The 24,671-nt window shown below is 47.9% G+C and overlaps 1 protein-coding gene across 1 annotated transcript in view; it reads right to left on the reverse strand.

The window, feature by feature from the left end:
* Positions 1-10,736, reverse strand: part of POLR1F (RNA polymerase I subunit F) — a 30,171-nt gene extending 19,435 nt beyond the window's left edge. The window contains exons 1-2 of the mRNA XM_063921750.1: positions 10,393-10,736; positions 6,752-6,893 (exon numbers count right to left, since the gene is read on the reverse strand). Coding sequence (XP_063777820.1) covers positions 6,752-6,893; positions 10,393-10,634 — 384 coding nt within the window. The 5' untranslated portion in view covers positions 10,635-10,736. The remainder of the gene's footprint in view (positions 1-6,751; positions 6,894-10,392) is intronic.
* Positions 10,737-24,671: the final 13,935 nt, after the last annotated feature.

Raw genomic sequence — 24,671 nt, forward strand, 5'->3', positions numbered from 1 at the left:
CAAGACGGAAGCTTCAAGAGCCACGCCGTCAAAGACAGCTGGGCCAGGTCCTGGTAGACACAGGGGCCCTGAACGAGGAGGTCTGGGCGTTGTGGAAGTAGAACTGGACGCTCTAACGAGAGGCCTTGGAGGTCTGAGAACCAGTGCCGTCTTTGCCACGCTTGAGCTATGTGAAGCAGGATTCCTCCTTCCTGCTTGAACTTCCAAATTACCCTGGGCAGGAGTGACACCGGAGGGAACACGTACGGCAGCCGAAACCTCCATGGCACCGCAAGCGCATCCGCGAATGCTGCTTGAGGATCCCTTGTTCTTACTCCGAAGACCGGAACCTTGTGATTGTGTCGAGACGTCATCAAATCCACATCTGGAAGGCCCCACCTTTCCACTAGGAGTTGAAACACTTCTGGATGGAGGCCCCACTCTCAGGCATGTACGTCCTGACGACTGAGAAAGTCCGCTTCCCAATTCAGGACTCCCGGAATGAATATTGCCGATATGGCCGGTAGATGGCGTTCCGCCCATTGAAGAATCCGTGAGACTTCCTTCATTGCCGAGCGGCTTCGAGTGCCGCCTCGATGATTTATAGAAGCCACTGTGGTGGCGTTGTCCGACTGTACCTGAACAGGATGGTACTGTATTAAATGCTGGGCCAGGTTCAATGAGTTGAAGACCGCCAGCAATTCCAGAATGTTGATCGGGAGGAGATACTCCTCCTTGGTCCACCGACCCTGAAGGGAGTGTTGCTCCAACACCGCGCCCCAACCCCGTAAACTAGCATCCGTTGTTAACGGGACCCAGTTCGGTATCCAGAAGGGACGACCCCTGCACAATCGTTAGTCCTGGAGTCACCAGCACAGCGACAGACAGACCTCCGGAGTCAAAGAGATCATGCAAGACCTGATCCGGTGAAGCAGGCCGTTTCACTTGGCCAGAATCAGCCTCTGGAGAGGGCGAGAATGGAATTGAGCATACTCCCCCATGTCAAATGCTAACACCATGAGGCCCAGCACCTGCATCGCTGAATGTATCGACACTTGCGGACAAGAGAGGAAGCAACGAATCCTGTCCTGAAGCATCAGGACTTTCTCCTGAGACAAGAACAACCGTTGGTTGTGAGTGTCCAACAGTGCTCCCAGGTGCACCATGCAGGGACCAGGGAGGATTTCTTCTAGTTGATGAGCCACCCGTGGGCTTGCAGAAACCGGACAGTCAGATTTAGGGGACGTAGGAGAATTTCTGGGGAATTTTCCAGGATCAACAAGTCGTCCAGATACGGTAGGATCCTGACCCCTTGACAGCGGAGTACAGCCGTCATTACCGCCATAACCTTGGTGAAGACTCACAGAGCCGTGGTTAAACCAAAAGGTAAAGCCCAAAACTGGTAATGGAGGTTGCCAACCGCAAACCTCAGGTATTGCTGATGCGACACTGCTATAGGGATATGCAGGTAAGCATCCTGTATGTCCAGGGAGACCATATAATCCCCAGGTCCCAAGGCCATCAATGCCTTGAGGTTGAGAATGGGCCTGGAGGACCCATTCGGTTTCGGGACTAGAAACAGCGGAGAATAATACCCCTGGCCCCTCTGAGCAAGAGGCATCTGTACTACCACTCCTGTGTCCAGGAGGGTCTGTACCACCGAATGAAGAGTCTTTGCCTTTGTCTGGTCCGAAGGGACGCCTGTCAGGCAAAATCGATGAGGGGGACGGTTTTTGAAGGTTATGGCGTAACCTCGAATGACGACTTCCCATACCCAGGCATCTGAAGTGGTCTTCAACCATTCCTGGGTATACCCTAGAAGCCGGCCCCCCACCCTGGGGTTCCCAAGGGGGAGGCCCGCCCCATCATGCGGCAGGCTTATCGTCTTGGAGGCTGGCTGATAGGCAGCCCAGGCTCTTTTGGGCTTTGGCTTACCAGGTTTGGAAGTGCGGGCCTGTTTGTGGTACGCCTGACCTTTTGCTTTACCTGAAGGACGAAAGGGAAGAAAGGAAGTACTTTTAGCCTTCATCACAGAAGGAGCAGTACTTGGCAGACAGACTGTTTTGGCAGTAGCCAAATCAGCCACAATCTTATTTAAGTCCTCTCTGAACAGGATATTTCCCTTAAAAGGGAGTACCTCCAGGGTTTTTCTAGAATCCAGATCCACAGACCAGGATCTCAGCCACAATATCTGGCAAACCAGGACTGACGTAGTAGAAGCCTTGGCTGCCAGAACACCGGCATCAGAAGCCGCCTCTTTAATATAGTGAGAAGCTGTGACAATATACGACAAGCCTTGTCTAGCATGGTCAGACTAGATTTCAGCTTCCAACTCCTGTGCCCACGCTTCAATAGCTTCTGCAGCCCATGTTGCTGCAATAGTGGGCCTATGCGCAGCACCCGTGAGGGTGTAAATCGCTTTCAGACAACCCTCCACACGTTTATCCGTATGCTCTTTCAGAGACGTGATGGTAGTGACAGGCAGAGCTGAGGAAACCACCATCCTTGCCATATGCGAGTCCACTGGAGGAGGTGTCTCCAAATTTTTAGACAGCTCTGGCGCGAGGGGATAGCGAGCAAGCAGTTTCTTGTGAGGCACAAACTTCTTACCTGGATTTTTCCCAGGATTCCTGACGTATATCAACCAGGTGATCAGAGTGAGGTAAAACTTGTTTAACCACCTTCTGATGCTTGAATCTATCTGGTTTCTTAGGAGGAACGGATGGCTTGGGATCAACCGTAATCTGTAGAATCAACTTAATAGCCTCCAATATATCAGGAACATCCACTTGTGAATTACTATCCCCATCAGTATTATCAGTGTCAGAATCTGTGGGGTCAGTGTAAATGCCATCCTCATCAGACAAGGTGTCAGTGACAGCAGTGGATTGTGAGGAAGTAATGGTCCGCTTAGAGGACTCCTTGGTCTTAGGTGGGCGAGGGTTAGACTTTTTAGTAGTCAGGGACTGGTTCATAACTGAGTGAACAATCTGCCGCAGGAACCATATACGGTTTGACCGGCATAGGAGGTCCCATAGGGGGCGTTAGTTTAGTAACTAGCATGTTCAGTAGCATAGAGACGGTAGCCCACGGTGGGTCATTCTGGACCCCCGTTGCTATAGTCCCACTTGGGGGCAAGGAACCCCCAGAACCAGAGCCCTCAGCTGCTGTAATTTCCTCAAAGTTATCTGTGGCCTCAGCACCACTACCAGTGTGTTCAGCCCCAGAACCGTTACCCTCATAAGCAGACATGTTATAACTTGCAAAACTATTTTTTTGGTATGGGGCACCTTTCCTTTTGCGCTCAAAATTTCAAGGAAAGTAGAAAAAGAGGTCAACTTAACTTAAAAGGATGAGTCCTCTATTTCTGTGTATACATCTCCACAACTGGATACCTTGCATGTGTTATACGTACAGAACATCCAAAGTACATAAATAAGGGAGAGAAAAAAGAAGAACCATCTAGTGCAATATGTTTGTCAGTGTACGTCATATGCATGAAAACGGTTTCTCACCCAAATGAGATTCAATGAATATATTAAAAACAAATGGCATTTAATAACAAAATTTAAAATAAGAATGTTCCATTATTTCCACAAATGGATAATCGACATTCAATGATGTTACAATCCAGGATTTTATGAAGGTGGCTTCCTACCAGAAATCAGACAATAGAAGTGCTCTTAAAGAAAGCTGTATAGATGTTCCAAATCCCCGGGGAAGAATCTGCTCCTATAATGGGCACCCCATCTTTGTCCACGTCTGGTCAGTCTGCCGTTGTTGTTTCCTTCTTTAACCAACGCGTTTCAATCAGTTTACTGATCTTTGTCAAGGCATACACAGAAATAGAGGACTCATCCTTTTAAGTTAAGTTGACCTCTTTTTCTACTTTCCTTGAAATTTTGAGCGCAAAAGGAAAGGTGCCCCATACCAAAAAATAGTTTTCCTGAGTTTGAGGGTGAGGGAACACCCTTTTTGGGACACCATTCCATTTTTTGCGGCTTAAGTGCGCAATTTGAGATAAGTGCAAAAAATTCTTCCCATGTTATAACTTGCAGTATAAGGTAACATAGTACAAATTGTCAGCAGCACAATACCTGACCCAAACCCCTGTATAGTGTTGTCAGCACAAACAGGGATTTTATCGTGACTAAAATCACATAGAAAAATACAATTTAAGTATATCTTGTGAATATCCTATATCCTGTATTACAAACCTGACGCACCTAGCCCCCTCCCTCAGGTTATAGAATATTGGGATAGCAAGCTGAGTGAGAGACACGAAATGGAGGTCACACAGCAAGCTAATGCACACACATGTAGTCACAGTTGTACAATGCAGAGGTTATTACAAACAATAATACTGCACTGGACTAGCTATATATAGCTATGTAATCAATAGATATAACACTGAACAGTAAAGACTGGATGTATATCACAGGGTACTTGTACCAGATAGCCCTGACTAAATGCACTTTTTTCTTAACTAACACTGTCTAAACGACATGTAGAATACTTAAGTGTCTTGTAAAGGCACAGCGCTATCAGGCGGCTTTACAAAGGAGGATTTGCCCAAGCAGTCCCAGGAACAGTGTAGCTGGGGAAATGGCGCCCAAACACTGACAGGGAGTGAGGGAGAGACAGATATGCAGCTCCAGGGTGGGAACATTTACTGTAAATGGCGCCCTGGGGCTGGGGGAGGGGCTCCAGGTCTAAGCCTTATCCCCTCTGCTGGCAAAACCACCTGGTACTGCGGGCTACTTGTAAAAAGGTTTAGACAGAAATCCTGACCTGCACCCATGCCCTGGTGATCTAGTGGGATCGCCTGTATGCCACAGTGTCCACCACCAGCGCGCACGGCCCGCCTCCCACTGGCCGTGCCAGATCGCGATAAAGTGTGGGTCCCGTTCCCGAAGTGCGGCCACGCGATTCCGGAGAGCCCCAGCCGTGTGTGACTGACTTGGAAGAAAACCGGAGCCTCCTGCTGTAGGTACTTGGCAACCAGGGCGCGGGAGTGTACAGCGCCGCTGGGGGAGAGATGGAGCTGCAGCAGGTGATGTCTACTGACATCTAACACAATGTGTGCCTCTGCTGCAGCCCCTGTAGTCTTTTTTTCCTCAGAAAAAGCTTTTCTAGCGCTGCTGTCAGCAGCCCTTCCTGTTACATGCTTGCATTGCAAGCGCCAACTACAAACTGAGCTCCTGTGCACGGAGGCGGGGCGATATAGGAGACGTCGCTATGCATCTTGGGAAGAAGGTCAAAGCTTTTGAGCCTGTTGGTGCTTCGGATCAAGATCCCATTCTACACCCCCTATGTCTATCCTTGTGGAGCCCAGTGTACCCCACAGCAGAAAGTAAGGTTTTCCGTAGACCAGTGTGATATAATCTGCTAATCAGACAATTTATGAGGCACAGTTTCCCTACTTTCATACAAGAGTGCCCATGTTCCTAGGTGACAATTTTTTTTTTCTGTAGTGCATGGCATCATTGAAGCCTGGCAATGACGACATCAATGACCTGCAGCTCAAAGTAAGGTTTGTATTGCTACAAGACTACAAAAAATATGAGTGAGGTACTTTATAAGGCAGATGCCATTTTTGCCAGAGTACCCTTGGACACCTCCAAGACGTCTGGCTGAGCAAGTTACAGTCTATTACATTAGGTAATATTCCTGTACAACTCATTGGGGTGTGAAGGCAAAGCAGTGAAGAGGGATGACCACATTGTGCCATCTGTGACCAGACAAGAACTACTAAGTGGCCACATGATTTGAAAGTGGAGACTACTAGTGTTCGTGTACAGATATGTATAGGTGTGTGGAATTGGAAGACACAGAAATATGTAAGAAAAGGCTAGAATTGTGGAAGAAGCCTCTCACATTATCAGACTTCTATATACACCCCAAAAAAAAAAAAAAAAAAAGCCTATGTAAAGACCTGCATTAGAAAATGGCTAATAAACAAAGGTGTAAAAAAAAAAAAAAAACACATAATATATTGTGTATGAAATATCTACAGTTCCACCAGGAGAAATGGCATAACCTTTTTATATTGGATACATTTAGATTTTATTGACTAATAAAGTTTGGCTAGATTAAACAGTACGGTTCCCATCACAATACATACAGGTCGTTGTTTCTAATGCTCTAGTTGCTGTTGACAAATAGCAAACACATATGTTTTGTAAGAATCAACATTTAAGGTATTTTTGAAAACAGTCAAAGCACAATTCACTTCCAAAATAACAGTCATATTGGGTTACTGTACCAGACATACTTACAAATATGGTTCAATAATAGTCTAACCCCACTTTCAAACTTAATCTATAATATAGCACTGTGCATACTATGGCAATAATCGTCATGGTAATCACAACACTTACATAACTGCAGGGGTGGTCTTCTGTATGCCGATTGTCGGGATCCCGGCGCACAGTATACCGGCGCCGGAATCCCGACAACTATTCTCCCTCGTGGGGGTCCACGACCCCCCTGGAGGGAGAATAAAAAAGTTTGGCACGCGTAGCGCGCCACCGTGCCCACGTGGCGAGCGCAGCGATCCCGCAAGGGGCTCCTTTGCGCCCGCCACGCTGTCGGTATGCCGGCGGTCGGGCTCCCGGCGCCGGTATGCTGGTCGCCGGGAGCCCGAGCGCCGGCATACCATACTACACCCAACTGCAGAGTTACCTCCTTACTGTAGTAGTCTGTAAATAATGGCATTAATGTTGATTTCTTATAATGAAAGGTTAAATACAGTAAATATATTATTGCTTACCACAAGTTTCTGTCCGCACTTAGGCTGGAATACAACAAAGTCCGCTTGAATATTTATATGTATGTATCCAAGATCATCATAAATATCACCCAATTCACCAATCAGTTTTATGTTATCATAAGCAACTGGAACTCCTTCCAACCTTTGAGAGATTAAAAGGAGAAAAAAAAAGCATTTTGAGAACAGACACTAAAGAGTAACATTTAATAAAATCATTTTTATTTATTCCCAAGGAGTAAAAATACTGTCCCACAACTGGAAACATCACAGAGAAATAGAAAGACCCCAATATTATGAAATGTTCAACTCTCCAATGCCTGAGCAATTACATCCTCAGAAATCCATCCTCCTGTCATTTATTAGGTATTTTTGGCTTTCACGCAATTCACACTGCACACCACAGCCTGGATGGGTGTGGAACATTAGGTCGACAATGTTTAGGTCGACAGTCACAAGGTCGACAGGGTTTCTAGGTCGACATGAGTTTGTTTTGGGGGGGGGGGGGTTGGTGTAATTTTCTACGTAGAGTGACCGGGGACCCCAATTAGTGCACCATGTCCCCTCGCTTCGCGCGGCACAGATTACCATTCCATTCGTAGTCCACGTGGATCGTTAAGTATCAAAAAGTTCAAAAAAAAAATAAGAAAAACTCATGTCAACCTAGAAACCCTGTCGACCTTCCAACCCTGTCAACCTAGTGACTGTTGAGCTATCGTGGTCGACCTAAACATTGTTGACATAGACAGTGTCGATCTTCAGACCGGATCCTGCCTGGATAACTCAGGTCAGGTAACTGAAGAAAACAGTGAGATTCAATGGGAGGGTGACACAGCGCCTGATATTTTCCTCATTTGAGCAATTATCAGCGATCTGAGCGTGCATCTAATAGGCCCTACACACATGCCAATATCACTGCACGATATGAACGATCTCGTTCATTAATGAACGAGATAACGTTCATATCGTGCAGTGTGGAGTCACCAGCGATGAACACTGCGCGGCCCCACGCTCGTTCATCGCTGGTGACATGTCGGCTTGTGCATGCAGGCCAATATGGACCACCTTTTGTCGACATGCATTAGGTCCACAGGGTTTCTAGGTCAACATGACAAAAGGTCGACATGAGTTTTTCACAATCTTTTTCATTTTTTCATACTTTACGATCTACGTGGACTACAATTGGGAACTCTAACCTGTGCCGAGCGCAGCGGTAGTGGAGCGAGGCACCTTGCCTGAAGCTTGCGAGCAATGCGAGGGGACGCGGTGCACTAATTGGGATTCCCCAGCACTTTACGAAGAAAACGACACTACATTTTTTTTTTTTTTTTTTTAAACCTCACGTCGACCTATTTTGGGTGTCAGCGTAGTAACTGTCGACCAATAGTGGTCAACCCCATGAACCACACCCATGTAATTTATGAGTGTCCCAGATTAAAGGGATATTATGACAAGCCTATTTACAATGCAACGGCTGACAGTATACAGGTGGCACTGTACACACAGGATATAAATATACAAGAACACAAAACAGAAGGTAAATATGGGCTTGCCCAAACACAAAACAATCTAAGAGATTAGCGGAACATTTCAGGTACTGGAATAACAATGTTAACTAAGGGGAAAGCGTTTGTGGCTACTGTAACGCAGAAGCATTATCAACCCTCAATAATAAAGCAGTTATTGGCGACAGGAAGGGTTAAATAAATGTAGTGGATCTGTCATGGTAACAATTTTGAGCTTAGATGCACAACAACAACTTATAGAATAGATCCCAAACTGTAGGTTAACTTATTTAAATAAAATACTTTGCTCACCCACACCAGCTGGCAAGCCTTTCCAGGTAACAGGGCAATAGTCAGCAGTGGATATCCCACTAGGCACGTGCCTAGGGGCGCCACAACATGCTCCCTTGCATGAGGACCCTGCTAGGTCGCTGGCCAGATGAGGCTTGTAATTGATTTTTTATTTTTTTGTAATTTCAATTTGGACAATACATTGTCGTTCAGGGGGTGGTGGGGTTGAGCTTGGGCTGCTTTGGCAGTCTGGAGGATTAGAGACAGTCTCAGACGTGAAAGGGCCAGTTATGTGTTTGGGGCAACCGATAATGTTGTGACTAGGGGCCCTGGCTCTAGGTTTATGCAAATGAGGGATAGGCAGTAGTCTAGCAGTGGTTCCTAAACACAATGTCAAGGCACCTCGCAGTACAGGTTTTAAGAATGTAAAGGGGGGTACTCACGGAGCGATATTCTAAGCAATCTGACTAGACTGCTTAGAATTTAAGCATTATCGCTCCGTGTGTACCCCCTACAGCGATAGCGATGCGCAGCCCCGCGCATTGCTATCGCTGGTGCTAGATTGGCCAGCCGTGCAGGCCAATCTAGCAGGTCGCTCACTTCACCCGCTGGGTGAAATGAGTGCCCCCCCCCCCCCCGTCTCCCCCCCGCACGCTCAGCATAGATCGCGATGTGCTGAGCGGTTCGCTCAGCACACATCTCTCCTGCATCGGCCCGTCTATATGGGCCTTAAGTGTTTGAACATAGACAACTAAATTGAAAAATGAATGCAGTACTAATTAAGTCACCATTGTTTAAGCATGGTTGTCTTTATAACCTGGACTGGGAGGGTGCCTTGAGGCCAGAGTTTGGGAACCACTGGTCTAGGAGATAATACTGCAGATGGGCACAGAGAAATATCTAAACGGTAGCATCTAGTTTACCTTCGTAGAGAGGACCTTTCCCATAACCCCCTGGGTCCATGTCACAATCTATTTGGAATAGTAGAGTGTGGCGAGCGAAGCGAGACACCGAGCCCGCGAGCGTCCAATGCGGCATAGAAAAAAAAAAATTCCCCCAAACGAACGGAGAAAATAGAAAACATTTAGGTGCTGTAAGGGCGGAAGTTCTCTCCTGCCCTCTCGTTTTATCACGGCCAGGTCAAGGTAACAGACACATCCATATCGGTTGGTTCTATATCGGAGGGGCTGAAGGGACCTTGTGACGTATTAAGGGGAGGAGCTACGTCACCAGGGGGAGGAGCTACGGGCGACCAGGGTACCCGAAAAGTACCCTCACGGGCTCGCTTCGCTCGCCACGCTTCGGGCACGGTGGCTCGCTCCGCTTCGCTCACCACCTAATTACTAAAGGTAATAGTAGTTGGTGACGTGGATAGTAGAGGAACTATCCCGCTGGCCTAGCTCCTCCCCCTTGCGTCGTAACTCCTCCCCCTTACGGAAAAGGTCCCTTAGCCCACTTGATTCTAGCATCTACCCATCCATATCTAAACCACCATGAACATACCGCTGCTTTCTAAATTATTTCACATTCTCATATGTGATTTTCTGTACAAAGGAGTAAATATTACATTACCCCACTACCCAAACTAATATTTAGGTTCAAGTTCGGAACATGGGACCCCTTGGATACGCAGGACTCAGCTGCTTCAGAACATCATTAATATGATAGCCCAGGGGTCCCATGTTTTGAACTGGAGCCAGTTATTTAAATGGAATGGGGGCAACGTGTCCTCCTGCAACCGGCGAGTAACCACAACTCAAAGTGCCAGCGTGCCCTGTGCCAGGCCGTGACGGACATGCTCAGCAGCTGCAGCATACACACCCCTTCCAAGCTGCGGCTCTGACTTACCCCTGGCTGTAGCGCTGGAGCTCGGCATCCAGCTGCTCCTTGATCCCGCTCCGCTTCCTTTGCAGAAACCGGGGAGACAGCGCCAGGTGCCGGCTGTGTGTACGGACCTTCAGGCAGGAATAGCGGCTGCTCACTAGACCACAGGCGTCCAAGAAGGACGGCCGCTCCAAACAGGGCAGAGCCCCGGGCTTCTGTCCGGCCTCTGTGGCTGCGGGGTCAGCTGGGGTGTCCGGCTCAGCCATGCTGCACACTATGGCACATGGCTCACATACAGAGTCGGCGGCTGCTACTGACGTACAGTACTCTGACCTACACACAGGAACACTAGAGGGAAAACTGTAATATTCATTGTTACCAGTACAGACACGTGTTGTAGGAGGCGGCGGCCATTTTTCAGGAGACCACGCTATCTTCCCCACTTGTTTTTCTTGTTATAAAATGCGATTATGTTGTGGCTGGCTACTGTACTGTAACTTGTGACTGTATTTATTTAACCCTGGCACTTATATAATTTCCTGGATATTTTCAGACAATGAAATAGTAGTAGTAATTTTTTTCCTTTCAACATACCTCCCAACATGACCCTCTCCAGGAGGGACAGAATGCTCTGCTCCTGCACTTCTCCCTTAATGTATGATTGCCATCACCTGTGCTGAAACACCTTTCTTATCCATTAACCTGTTCAAAACAGGTGCCGGCAATCATACATTAAGAGAAAAATCCAGAAGCAGAACATTGTGTCCCTCCTGGAGAGGGTCATGTTGGGAGGTATGCTTTCAATAGATTTGCTTTTTTCGCATTAGACATTTTCATAACGAATATATACGTATTCATATTAAGTAAATGAGATTTATAAATTATGTAAGCTGAGTATCAGGGGTCTACTTGTAAAGCAGTTAAAAGAGTGGGCCAGATGAGGTTACCTATGGCAACCAATCAACTGCTCAGCACGCCGGGTGTTTCATCATCTGATGATATTATACTGTTATATGTTCTCTCTTTTTTCCCCCTCCCACGATTCATCACAAGGAATATTGAGAGACATTCATTGGATTTGAAATTTGGACTGTAACGTCTACCCATAGCGCATGTAAGACTGTTCCATTTTGTACATTTTGTATTTGTTGTATTGGTTGGTGACCTAGTTTTCAGTCTTCTGCTGCTTTTGGGTGCAGCACCCCAGTATTGACAAATTCCCGTTTTTTCAATGAAAGGCTCTGTATAATTTTATAGTATGCAACTTATAAATGTTACCGCAATGCTGATTGGATGCCATGGGCAACAACAACTTCTTCTTCTCCTTCTCCTTCTTCTTCTTCTTCTTCCCCCCATATGGGATCTGCAGAGCCCAATTACAGAGTAAACAAATAAGCAAAACATGAAGACAGTGACTTACAGTTCAATACAATACAGGACAAATACAGGGTATATAAACATAGCTGCGTCAGTAAACAGCACTGAAATAAGTATCAGGGTGGCAGAAACCGAAGGATTTGGTGCCATCAAAGGGAGTATTGAAAAGAAGATAGGTTACGTAAGAGACGTAAAAGCAAATGAGGGAAGAGGCCCCTGCTCGTGAGAGCTTACATTCTAAAGGGGAGGGGCATACAGACAGGGGTGACACAGATGGGGTAGAAAGTGAGCGTGGACCACAGAGTGCTTAGGCTGAGAGCACGGCTGGGTTTGGTGAAGAAGTGTGTCCTGAGAGGGGACTCATTGCTGGTATATGGGTAGGTGACAGTCAGCATCCCGTCTGCCGGTATATCATACTGCACCCATAGCAGGCAGTCCCTTGCACAAATGCATCTACATGTCTTCTATGAATAGTTATAAAGTAAAAAAAAAAATTTTTTTTAGCGTGATTAGAATCATACAAGCAGCAACTGATCAAAAAAAGGTCTTGAAAATAAAACAAAGAATTTTAATAAACTGACAACCACTAGGCTTCCGTCAAGGGGTCTAAACTGCAGAAATACTCAAAGCAAAATGTGTTTACAGCGTCTTCCCCTGCCACTATGCAATGACATAATCTCCTATACATACTATGCAGCTCCCCAGACTGTAGGAGTCTGGGGAGCTGCATAGTATGTATAGGAAACCAGGAGACAACATAGGGGGTCATTCCGAGTTGATCGCTAGTGAAAAATGTTTGCAGCGATTAAGTGAAAAAGCGGCAATTCTGCGCATGCGTATGCGGCGCAGTGCGAACGCGCAATGTACTTTCACAACGCCCGATGTATTTTTACACAAGGTCTAGCGACGCTTTTCAGTCGCAATGCCAGCCGCAGAGTGATTGACAGGAAAGGGGCGTTTCTGGGTGTCAACTGACCGTTTTCAGGAAGTGTTTGAAAAAACTCAGGCGTGCCAGGAAAAACGCAGGCGTGGCTGGCCTAACACAGGGCGTGTTTGTGACGTCAAATCTGGAACTGAACAGTCTAAAGTGATCGCAAGCTAGGAGTAGGTCTGGAGCTACTCTGAAACAGCACTTTTTTTTTTTTGTAGCCACTCTGCGATCCTTTTGTTCGCACTTCTGCTAAGCTAAAATACACTCCCAGAGGGCGGCGGCTTAGCGTTTGCACGGCTGCTAGCGAGCCAACAACTCAGAATGACCCCCAAAATCAGCTGTTACCACACATCACATAGTCCTAGGAAAGTTAAGTGGAAGGGAACCTGTGGCTGCATGCTGGGACATGTCATTCTCCACCAGCCAGTCTCAGCCTAGTAACAAGAGGTCAAGCTGAGCTACCCTCCAGTCAGTACTAAGTGACCAGAGACTGTGACCAGAGATGACACAACTTATCTAGCACAGCAGTTCTTTCCCAGCTGGGTTACAATCCCATTACCTGGGCGCCTGTACTAATAGCACTGCAACCCTCCACCCAACTCCGAGGACCAGCAGCATCACACACAGCCACCAACACACACAGCCACCCACACACACCTTCCGTGGACCTTTGCCTCACATACTGTACATTTCCTGCTGTAGCCCACATACAAAAGACATTCCTCTTCCTTCTCCTACAGTACTTTCTTTCTCTTACGTCCTAGAGGATATTGTGGTCCACATTAGTACTATAGGGTATAGACGGGTCCACTAGGAGCCACTGGCACTTTAAGAGTTTGAAAGTGTGGGCTGGCTCCGCCCACTATGCCCCTCCTACCAGACTCAGTTTAGAAAATGTGCCCAGAGGAGCCGGTTACAGCTAGGGGAGCTCTCCAGAGTTTCTCTAGTAAAAGTTTTCTAAGAGCTTATTATTTTACAGGGAGGCTGCTGGCAACAGCCTCCCTGCTTCGTGGGACTAAGGGGGGGGATTAGTGTCCGCCCTGTGGGTATGAGCCACTATCTCCGCTGACAGGACACTGAGCTCCTGAGGGTGCTGATCGTTAGCCGCTCCAAGCGACCGCTCACTCCCATAGCATGCCTCCACCCCCTTACAGAGCCAGAAGACTTCGGTGGCGAGTGAGTCACCTCCCCCCCCCCCCCCTTGCAAGCGGAAAGCCGGTGTGAAGATGGCGGCAACAGGGTAGGGAGCACAGTACTAATTGCGCTCCGGGGCTCAGCGGTACATAGTGCGGCGCTGTGAGGGGCGCCCTGAGCCAGCGCCTATACCCTACACTGGTCAGCAAGCATGTCAGGGTCCCGGATCACTGCCAGCAGAATTCCTCAGGCCAGTATAGTATAATGAAGAGCGGGAAGCAGCGCCATGTATGGGGGGTGGAGCTTCTCCTCAGAGCGGACCCAGCAGCGTTCAGCGCCATTTTCGTGCCTGCAGTTCCTGTACAACAGACGCTGACAGGGAGAGCTGTCCCTCCAAGCAACTCCAGCTATCCTGTGCGGTACCAGGAGGTTGTAGTGTAGGGGGGGGGGGGAGCTGTGTAAAGTCTTTGTAGTCTCTTAAGGTACACAGACAGCACTGGTAGTTTTATTACTTCTACCTCAAAAAGCGCTGTGTATGGGTTGGCTCCAATCTCTGTGTCTCTCTGTGGCATGCTTGGGGGGAAACTGTGTCTGACATTTCCGTGTGTGTGTGTGTGTGTGTGTGTGTGTGTGTGTGTGTGTGTGTATGTGGGGGGATGTTTAATATCTCACATAGCCATGTCTAAGGGCTCTGTATCATATGCTGCAGAAGAGGTTTCCTCTCAGGAAGGATCCATTCCATGTACACAGGATTGTAATGCTTTGTCTCAGATCCTTATTGTCGAGCCTGAGTCTATCAAAGGAATGATCTCTCAGATCTCTTCTAGGGTAGCTAATACTGAGACTGAAACTCAGGTGTTGAAGAAGTCTATGGCAGTTTGGTCACGCTCTGTCCCTATTCCTGCAAAATTCCCTAGCATGTTCCCACAGAAACGTGCACTTGCCCAAATTACTGTATGCAAGATGACATGGATACCGATTCTGATACTGCAGACGGTGATGAGGATGTGCTCAGAGGGGCTGCATCCCTTGCTAAGGGGGTGCAGCTCATGATTGAGGCCTTTAGAGATGTGTTAAACATAAATGACACAACACCTGAGCAGGTTGAGGAGGCTTACTTTACTGACAATAAGAAAGCCTCGCTAACCTTCCCTGCGTCTAAAGAATTAAACGCTATATTTGAGAAATACTGGGAAAACCCGGAGAAAAAATTCCAGATCCCAAAAAGGGTTCTGGTTGCTTTTCCCTTCCCTGAGGAAGATAGGAAAAAATGGGAAAACCCACTCATAGTTGACGCATCTGTCTCCAGGCTGTCTAAAAAGGTGGTTTAACCTGTCCCTGGATCTACTGCGTTAAAAGAACTGGCTGATCGTAAGATTGACACTATGCTCAAACCCATTTACACTGCTTCAGGAGTGGCGTTAAGGCCCACTATTGCCTGTGCATGGATTTCTACAGCCATAGTAAAGTGGTCAGGCACATTACTAGAGGATTTGGATACAATGGATAGAAGTGACACTGAATTGTTTAAACGTAACATACAGGATTCTGCGGGGTTCATGGTGGAATCCATGAAGGACCTGGGTACGCTGACTGCACGGATATCTTCCATGTCTGTCTCAGCTCGCAGGGGACTCTGGCTATGCCAATGGTCTGCAGACGCGGAATCCAGGAGAAGTGTGGAGAACCAACCCTACACAGGTCAGGCTCTATTTGGGGAAGCGTTGGATGCGTGGATTTCCATGGCAACCGCGGGTAAGTCACTTTCCTTTCCTCTGCTACACCTTCTACGAAGAAACCATTTTCTTCAGCTGTGCCGCAGTCCTTTCGGACCGCTAAGGCAAAAAAGTCCAAGCCTCCTACCACTTTCTTTAGAGGTTGTCGAGCAAAATCCCAAAATCCTGCACCCGCAGGCTCCCAGGACCAGAGACATGCTTCTGGTTCCTCAAAATCCTCAGCATGATGGTGGACCACAAAGCCTGAGGACAGGCTGGTGGGTGCGAGACTCAGACGTTTCAGATACGTCTGGATGTCGTCCAGCCTGGATCCCTGGGTACAGGATATTATGTCCCAGGGGTACAGACTGGAGTTTCAAGAACTCCTGCCTCACCGATTCTTTAAATCAGGCTTGCCAGCTTTGCTGACAGACAGGGCTATCCTACAGGAAGCCATCCTAAAATTGGAAAAGTCACAGGTCATTGTCCCAGTTCTACCTCACATGCAGAACAAGGGTTATTATTCAAACCTTTTCGTGGTACCAAAACCGGATGGTTCGGTCAGACCAATTTTGAACTTGAAATCATTGAACCCTTACCTGAGGGTGTTCAAATTCAAAATGGAGTCTCTCAGAGCAGTGATTTCAGGTCTGGAGGAGGGAGAGTTCCTGGTATCCCTGGATATCAAGTATGCGTACCTCCACATTCCAATTTGGCTGCCACACCAGGCTTATCTCAGATTTGCACTGTTAGACAGTCACTATCAATTTCAGGCACCGAGGGTGTTCACCAAGGTGATGGCAGAGATGATGGTTCTCCTCCGCAGACAGGGGGTGAACATAATCCCATAGCTGGATGATCTGGTGATTAAGGCATCATCCAGGGAGACGTTGTTGCAGTCCATTGTTCTCATGACTCGTCTGCTCAGGGAACATGGTTGGATCCTGAACATGCCAAAATCACATTTGGAGCCAACTAGGAGGTTGTCTTTTCTGGGAATGATCCTCGACACGGAAGTGCAGAGGGTGTTTCTCCCAGAGGAGAAAGCTTTGGTGATACAAATAATGGTCCGGGATGTCCTGAAGTCAGCCCGGGTTTCGGTTCATCAGTGCATTCACCTTCTGGGGAAGATTGTGTCCTCTTATGAGGCTCTACAGTACGGAATGTTTTATGCTCGGTCCTTCCAACTGGATCTCCTGGACAAGGGGTCAGGATCTCATCTACACATGCACCAGAGAATACGTCTGTCGCCGAAGGCTAGGATTTCACTCCTCTGGTGGCAGCAACTACCTCACCTTGTGGAGGGCCGCAGGTTCGGGATTCAGGACTGGATCCTTCTGACCACGGATGCAAGTCTCCGGGGCTGGGGCGCAGTCACTCAGGGGGTAACCTTGCAAGGACAGTGGTCAAGCCTGCAATCCAGCCTTCCAATAAACATTCTGGAACTAAGAGCCATCTACAACGGTCTTCTCCAAGCGGCCCATCTTCTGCAAGATTGAGCCAAGTGCAGTCGGACAATGTAACGATGGTGGCTTATATAAACCGACAGGGCGGAACGAAGAGGAGATTGCGGTAGCTGCGGGAGTCAATGTCGGGAATGCAACATTGGGCTGGCTGCAGACAGCAATGGAGGGCAGGCTGCTGGTGGAAATGGAGGGATCGCAGCAGGTATCTCTGATAGGAGGATACCTAGTATTTCGGGGACATTGCCGCAAATACTTTATGATAAATGGGCCCCTTAGAGGCATCCTGGGTGAGAAAGGGTCTGATCTTGAAAATATTTTTGGATGAAAATGACAGGTTTGTGCTGAATGTGTGGTTTGAAGGAGAGGGAGGAGTCAAGGATTACTCCAAGACAGCGCACTTGGAGACTAGAGGAGATAGTACCATCTATAAATAATGAGATTGTGGGAGGTGAGGTTGTGCGGGAGGGTGGGAAGATGATCAGCTCAGTCTTAGACATGTTATGTTTAAGAAAGCGCTGGGACACCCAAGAAGAGATAGCAGAGAGGCAGTTGGATACACGAGTGAGGAGAGCAGGTGAGAGGTTAGGGGAAGAAAGGCAAATTTGAGTATTATCAGCATAGAGATTTATTGTAAGTCAAAAAGAGCTAATGAGTTCACCTAAAGAGGATGTATAGAGAGAGAAAAGGAGAGGACCAAGAACAAAACCTTGGAGGACACCTACAGTTAGTGGAAGTGTGGGGGGGGGGGGGTGGAGTCATGAGAGGAGACAGAGAAGGAACGGTCAGATACGTAGGAGGATAGCTAGGAGAGGGCAGTATCACGCAGACCAAGGGAGTGAAGGATTTGCAGAAGGAGAGGGTGGTCCACAATGTCAAAAGCAGCAGAGAGGTCAAGGAGAATAAGCAAAGAGTAGTGACCCTTGGATTTAGCAGAAAGGAGATCATTGCAGACTTTTATGAGGGCAGTTTCAGTGGAGTGGAGAGGATGGAAGCCAGACTGGAATGGGTCAAACACTGAGTGGGAGGAAAGAAAGGCATTCAGGCGGTTATAGACAATACGCTCAAGGAGTTTGGAGGCAAAAGGAAAGAAAGAGATGGATCGATAGTTGGAGAGAGTATGTGAAGGGTAGGGTTTTTTAAATAATAGGGGAGACAAGTGCATGCTTGAAGGCAGAGGGGGCAATGCCTGATGAGAGGGAGAGATTGAAGAGGTGGGCAAGATGGGAGCAGGCAGAGTGAGAGAGAGGTAGTGCAGGAGGCAGGAGGGGATATGGTCAAGTGGAGGGGTGCGAGGTTCGGATGAGGGCCATGACTTCCTCACCAGATACATGGAAGAAAGATGTCAGAGTTGGTAAAAGGGAAGGGGAGGGGTGGCAAGGGAAAGGAGGTGGCTGGTTGCTGACTCTTTGGTGGAATGTGATGTCCTGACGTATGAAGTCAATTTTGGATGTGAAATAAGTGGCAAAGTCAAGAGTAGAGAGTGAGGAGGGGAGTTGAGGTGGGGGTGAGCAGAGGAGTGAGTTAAGAGTGGCAAAAAGGCGCTGGGGGTTGGAAGACTGGGAGGATATGAGGTTCTAGAAGTATAACTGTTTAGCGAGGGAAAGGGCAGCACTGAATGAAGAGAGCATAAGTTTGAAATGGAGGAAGTTTGCCTTAGAGCGTGATTTACTCCACTGTCGCTCAGCAGTACGTGAGCATTTTTGCAAATATCTGGTGCATTTGGTGTGCCAGGGTTGAGGTGTTGATCTGTGAGGCTGAATAGTGGTTGGTGGAGCAACCGAGTCAAGAGCAGAAGTAAGGGAAGCATTGCACTTCTCCACTGCTTCATGAATAGACCGCTAAATCTGTATTACGCTCGATCCTCCCTAATTTTTTTATTATTTTCTGTTATGTGCCATTTTATTTTATTTTGTAATTTATTTTTGGTAATTTTTTTTTGTTTGCTTGTTTCTCTCAGGAAATTATGTCCAAACCTGGATATATTATTTTATTTATATTTATTTTTTATAAACCTCTGAGCAGGGGAGGATTGGGACGCCGGACCAGTCCCTGTTTGGCCGGGCAACTCCAGCTCAGATCAGGCAGTGTAGGGAGACAGCTTCTGATGGGACTCAGATGTCTCTCACTGCGAAGGTGCGGCCCCATCCCCCTTACCGCTGGCCGCATCCAGCCATCCCCCCCACTGCCTCTTGCTGCGGAGGTGCGGCACTGTCCCCCTTACTGCAGGCTGCTTCCACCCACTGTCTCTCGCTGCGGAGGTGCGGCCCTGTCCCCCTTACCACAGGCTGTGTCCATTCCCTTGTACAAACCCCTTTGGACCATGCAGGGAAGAGATGGATGCGCTGCTGGAGAAAAGGGACCTATCATTTACACACAGTCCTTTCTGTGTGAGCCTGCTATTGAGTGATGGTGGCCGGGACCAGTGAGCTGCAAAGAGGAGGAGGTGAGATCCTTGTTCCTTATTCTGACTTATTCTCGTTGAATACTCCCAACCTAACCACTTCTTCCCACCACTACTCCAAACCTGCCCCCCTGCTCTCCACCACTACTACCCCAGTCTGCCCCCCCCCCATTCTGCACTACTACTACTCTGATCCTGCTCCCTCTGCTCCCCCTTCTATTACTCCCAGCCTGCCCCCTGCTATTCACCACTACACTATTTCCAGTCTGCTTCCCCTACTCTGCACTACTATTACTCCCATCCTGCCCCTAACTGTAGCGGCATTACCCTGAAGTCGCAGATGCAACTGTTACAAAAGAAGCAAGGAGGCCCATAACTGCGTCTAACTCCGAATCAGCGATGTAAGGAGGGATCCCGCCCCCAACAGACCCCACCCCTCAACAAAACCCACCCCCATTAGGGCTGCTTCCATAAGTTTCCCGGGCTGCTTTTCCATCCCAATCCGCCCCTGCCTTTGAGTACATTCACGTTATTTAAATCAATATATCAAAATATAGATATTACACTAAATATTAAAATAACTGCCACTTAAATTAGATCTTAAAATATCTAAACATATTTTTAGATTTCAATTTTCTTTCTGAATCCTTATTGGACTCATGTGACCCAAATATAACAACTATATATGAACAGGACACAGATAAGTTTCGCCGCCCCGAACCCGCCCCTATTTCCAACGCTGTCCCTCGAACACCTCTGTCTGTCAATTCAATCAGGCAGAGGCATTCGCATAAGTGAGATCACTGTTTGCGCATGTGCAGTGTGGATCCTGTGCATGCGCACTGTGCACGGAGTAGTCAGTATGCAACGCATACTGAATTAGGCCCTATGGGGGTCACTCCAACCTGATCGCTCGTTGCAGTTTATCGCAGCGATCGGGTCGGATCTACGCTGGCGCCGCAGTGCACCAGCGCATGCTGGACGTCCGAAGGCCGTTGTACCGTAGCGATCGCCTCTGCCTGATTGACAGGCAGAGGCAGTCGCTGGGTGGGAGGGGGCAGGATGGCGGCGTTACCCCGCCATTTAGGGGGAGCGGTCCTGCCAACGCAGGCATGGCCGGACCGTTGGGGGGGTGGCCCGCGGCGGCTGCGTGACATCACACGCAGCCGCTGCCACCCAGGCAGCGAAGAAGTTCTCCCGGCCAGCCGCAGGAGCTGCGCTGGCTGGGAGTTACTCCTGAAATGCATAAGCATCGCCGCTGTGCGATGCTTTTGCATTTCTGCAGGGGGGGCCGGCACTGACATGCGGGGCGGACTTGCCCTGTGCTGGGCATCCCCCCTCATGTCTGAGTGCCTGATCGTAGCTGTACTAAATTCAGCATAGCTACGATCAACTCGAAATGACCCCCTATATCAAGTAACCCTTCGTGTTCAGAGACTAATATACTCATATAAAAATTTACATACATATAACATCATATAGATGATGAAATATATGTAAAGAACAGTGAAATCAATGCATGTGATCATAATATAACTGTTATGGCTGTGGATTTATTATGATCTCTAAGGTAATCATAATCATATATTTATTAATATAGTACATATGCTATATACACATATATTATATACAGCATATAAATAATGAACCTGTGACTCAACCTACCCTGCAGCTACATTCCTGCTGCTGGGCCGCCTGTCTGTGAAGTTTGGAGTCTTTTGACATAGCCGCCGGTGGTCGGCCACGTTGTTTTGTGTGCGGGGGTGGCGGGCGATGTGTTTGTGACATCACATATTGTGCAGAGGAGGCGCAGAGTCTATGTGCATAAGCAACGCAGGAATGGCTAGGGAAGCCTTTCACTGCGCCGTCATCTGTAAACCATCCATGCTGGCGACGGTATTTACTTTGATCCAACGGCGCTGCGGGCGGGGGAAGGTAGTTGGGGGCCTGGGAGGTGGTAGTTGCGGCCAACAGGTGGGGCCTCGGTTGGCAGGCTGCTGTAGAAGGGGGGGGGGGAAACGGTCTACAGCAGCATAGCACCGTACATAGGGGGTAATTCCAAGTTGATTGCAGCAGGAATTTTGTTAGCAGTTGGGCAAAACCATGTGCACTGCAGGGGAGGCAGATTTAACATGTGCAGAGAGAGTTAGATTTGGGTGTGGTGTGTTCAATCTGCAATCTAATTTGCAGTGTAAAAATAAAGCAGCCAGTATTTACCCTGCACAGAAACAAAATAACCCACCCAAATCTAACTCTTCTGCACATGTTATATCTGCCTCCCCTGCAGTGCACATGGTTTTGCCCAAATGCTAATAAAATTCCTGCTGCGATCAACTTGGAATTACCCCCGTAGGGTGTATGCTTATTTTGATTGTGGGCCTGGAGCTGCAGCTCCATCAGCCACATTGTTAATCCAGCCCTGGGTAGTATAAATGGAACAGGGTAAACTTTAAAAAGGAGTTGGGGAAATCTGATCATCATTTTAGGATTTTCCATAAGTGAGTAGTGGCACTGGAGAAGTATTGTAGGCAGGAGTGAGAGATACCAGAAGTGACGCGCAGACTAGAGGTAGACAAAAAAGCAGAGCAATTTCAAAGCAGATGTAAGGTGTATGAAGAGGTTGTGTTCTAGAGGGCTCTGTAGGTAAGAATAAATAATTTGAGATACTAGGGAATACGGAGAGCCAGGGTAGGATTTGCAAAGTGGTGCTCCAGACATGGAGTGGCAAGCGAGGAACATCAGTCTTGCTTTAGTATTTAAGATGAATAGAAGTGGGGATAGATTGGCGAGGGGAATGCCAGATAGGGGAAGGTTGCAGTAATCAAGGTGGGAGATGATGAGAGATTGGATGACAGATTTGCTAGCATCTTGGCTAAAAAGGTCTTATTCTGGTAATACGTCTAATGTGGAAACAATAGGATTCCAGAAACTAGTTGTGTGGAATAAAGCAGAGGGATAATGACGTGACACCAAGGCAGACTGTGGAAATTGTGGTGTTGATGCTGAAGGATATTAAGGGGAGCTGGTGACTCTAGAAGGAGAGGAGGTGTTCTGTTTTGCCTTGTGAGTTTTGAGTAGGGACTTCCATGTGGAGACAACAGAGAGACAGTTGGTTACACAAGAGTACAAATGGGAAGAGGTAGATTTGGGTGTTGTCAGCTTTGCGCTTATACTAGAGTCTGAATAAAATAAGAGATTAGAGACCAGATGCTTGTGGGATCCCAACAGAGAGTGTGACTGAAAGGGATAATGTGCCAGGGGCGGAGACACTAAGGGGTCTATTCACGAAGCAGTGAAAAGAGTGGAGAAGTGAGTCTGTGGAGAAGTTGCCCATGCTAGTGCATGCATGATAATGTACCAGATGTCACAACTGAGGGCCTGAGCTGATGGGAGGCAGCCTCAGTTGTAGGGGCTGAGATGTAACGGAACCTGGGAGGTTGTATCAGACCCCTAGACATGTAAGTAACATGTAGAATAACTGCCCGAAGGCGTGACCACGACAACCAGGATAAAAGTCAATGATGTTTATTATGACAAACTCCGTAACACAGCAGCAGTAAAGGAAACATAAAAGTCAACAGAGGATAAATACAATTCCTGGGTACTACAGGGTGGCAAGGGCCACAGGCACTGGTAGTGTGAGACAGTTCTTATAATCTTCTAGTTGGAAAGTCCTTACCAGGCCTGACTGTAGCAATGGAGAGAACCCAGGATCGTACCAGCTGGTGTTCCAGGAAAGGCTGGGCTGCTGAAGATAAAACGGCTGCTGTGGATACTGGCTGGAACCAGACTGTTGTTGGTACGGAGTGGGTACTGGCTGGAACCAGTGAAATAATAAACGAACTTGAGAGCGATGAAATAATAATGAAGTTTGGAGTTTGAGAGCGGTGAAATAATAATACCGGTGGAGAGTGGTAAACTGCAGAAAGGACACCGGCCCTTTAAGAGAAGCTGTACACTGCTGGAAGCTGGGCTGGAAGCAGGTGATTGATAATGAAGTTTGGAGTTTGAGAGCGGTGAAATAATAATACCGGTGGAGAGTGGTAAACTGCAGAAAGGACACCGGCCCTTTAAGAGAAGCTGTACACTGCTGGAAGCTGGGCTGGAAGCAGGTGATTGTTGTAACTGGAAACAGAATGGATCGGAGAGTCAGGCTACACCGCAGATGGAATGCTGGTGCGGGTCTCTATAGCAGAAGTCTGGAGACAGGAGCTGGAACCTGGAAGACAACCACAGGAGAGAGACAAACTGGAACTAGGTTAGACAACCAAAGCACTGACGCCTTCCTTGCTCAGGCACAGCTTACTTATACCTGCAGCAAGGAAGGGGTTGGCTAGGCAATTATGCAAATCAACAATACAGACAGCAGATTGGTGGAAATGATCAGATGACAAAATCCAAGATGGCTGCGCCCATGCAGACACTTGGAGGGAAGTTTGGTTTGTAATCCATGTGAGAATTGAAACAGTAATGGCGACGCCGGCCACAGGAGACAGGAGACGCCAGACTGACAAGCGCACATTTAACCACGCGGGCACAGCGGAGGCCACGGCTGATGAAATCACCACTCTGACATTCTGCATGTGGAAACTCAGGAACAGCGGGATCCGGTCCTGGAACGCTGAGCCAGCCTTAGGAGGCATCTGAAGGGTAAGTAATGGCGTCCAGATACCCGGATTGTGACAGCACCCCCCCCTTTAGGAGTGGCCCCAGGACACTTCTTAGGCTTTAAAGGAAACTTTGCGTGGAAATTTCGGACCAAGGCAGGAGCATGGACGTCTGAGGCATTGGTCCAAGAGCGTTCTTCAGGACCATAGCCCTTCCAGTCAATGAGGTATTGTAACTGACCGTAACGGAAACGTGAGTCCAAAATCTTGGCCACCTCGTACTCGACTCCCCGTTGAGTCTGAACTTTGGGAGCTGGAGGAAGTGCGGAATGAAACCGATTCAGGATCAGCGGTTTCAACAAAGAAACATGAAATGTCCTGGGTATTTTCAAGAAGGATGGTAACTGTAACCTGTAGGCAACAGGATTGATGACTTGTTCAATCTTGAAGGGTCCGATGTAGCGAGGTGCAAATTTCATGCTGGGAACTCTCAACCTCAAATTCTTCGTGGACAGCCACACACGATCACCCACCTTGAGAGCAGGAACCGCTCTACGCTTCCTATCGGCAAACTTCTTATACCTGAATGAGGCTTTAAGCAGGGCTGCGCGGACGTTCCTCCAGTTATTTGAAAACTGACGCAAGGTGACATCCACTGCTGGAACAGAAGTT

This window comes from Pseudophryne corroboree, chromosome 5, assembly GCF_028390025.1.
Source record: "Pseudophryne corroboree isolate aPseCor3 chromosome 5, aPseCor3.hap2, whole genome shotgun sequence".
NCBI classification, from domain to species: Eukaryota; Metazoa; Chordata; class Amphibia; order Anura; family Myobatrachidae; genus Pseudophryne; species Pseudophryne corroboree.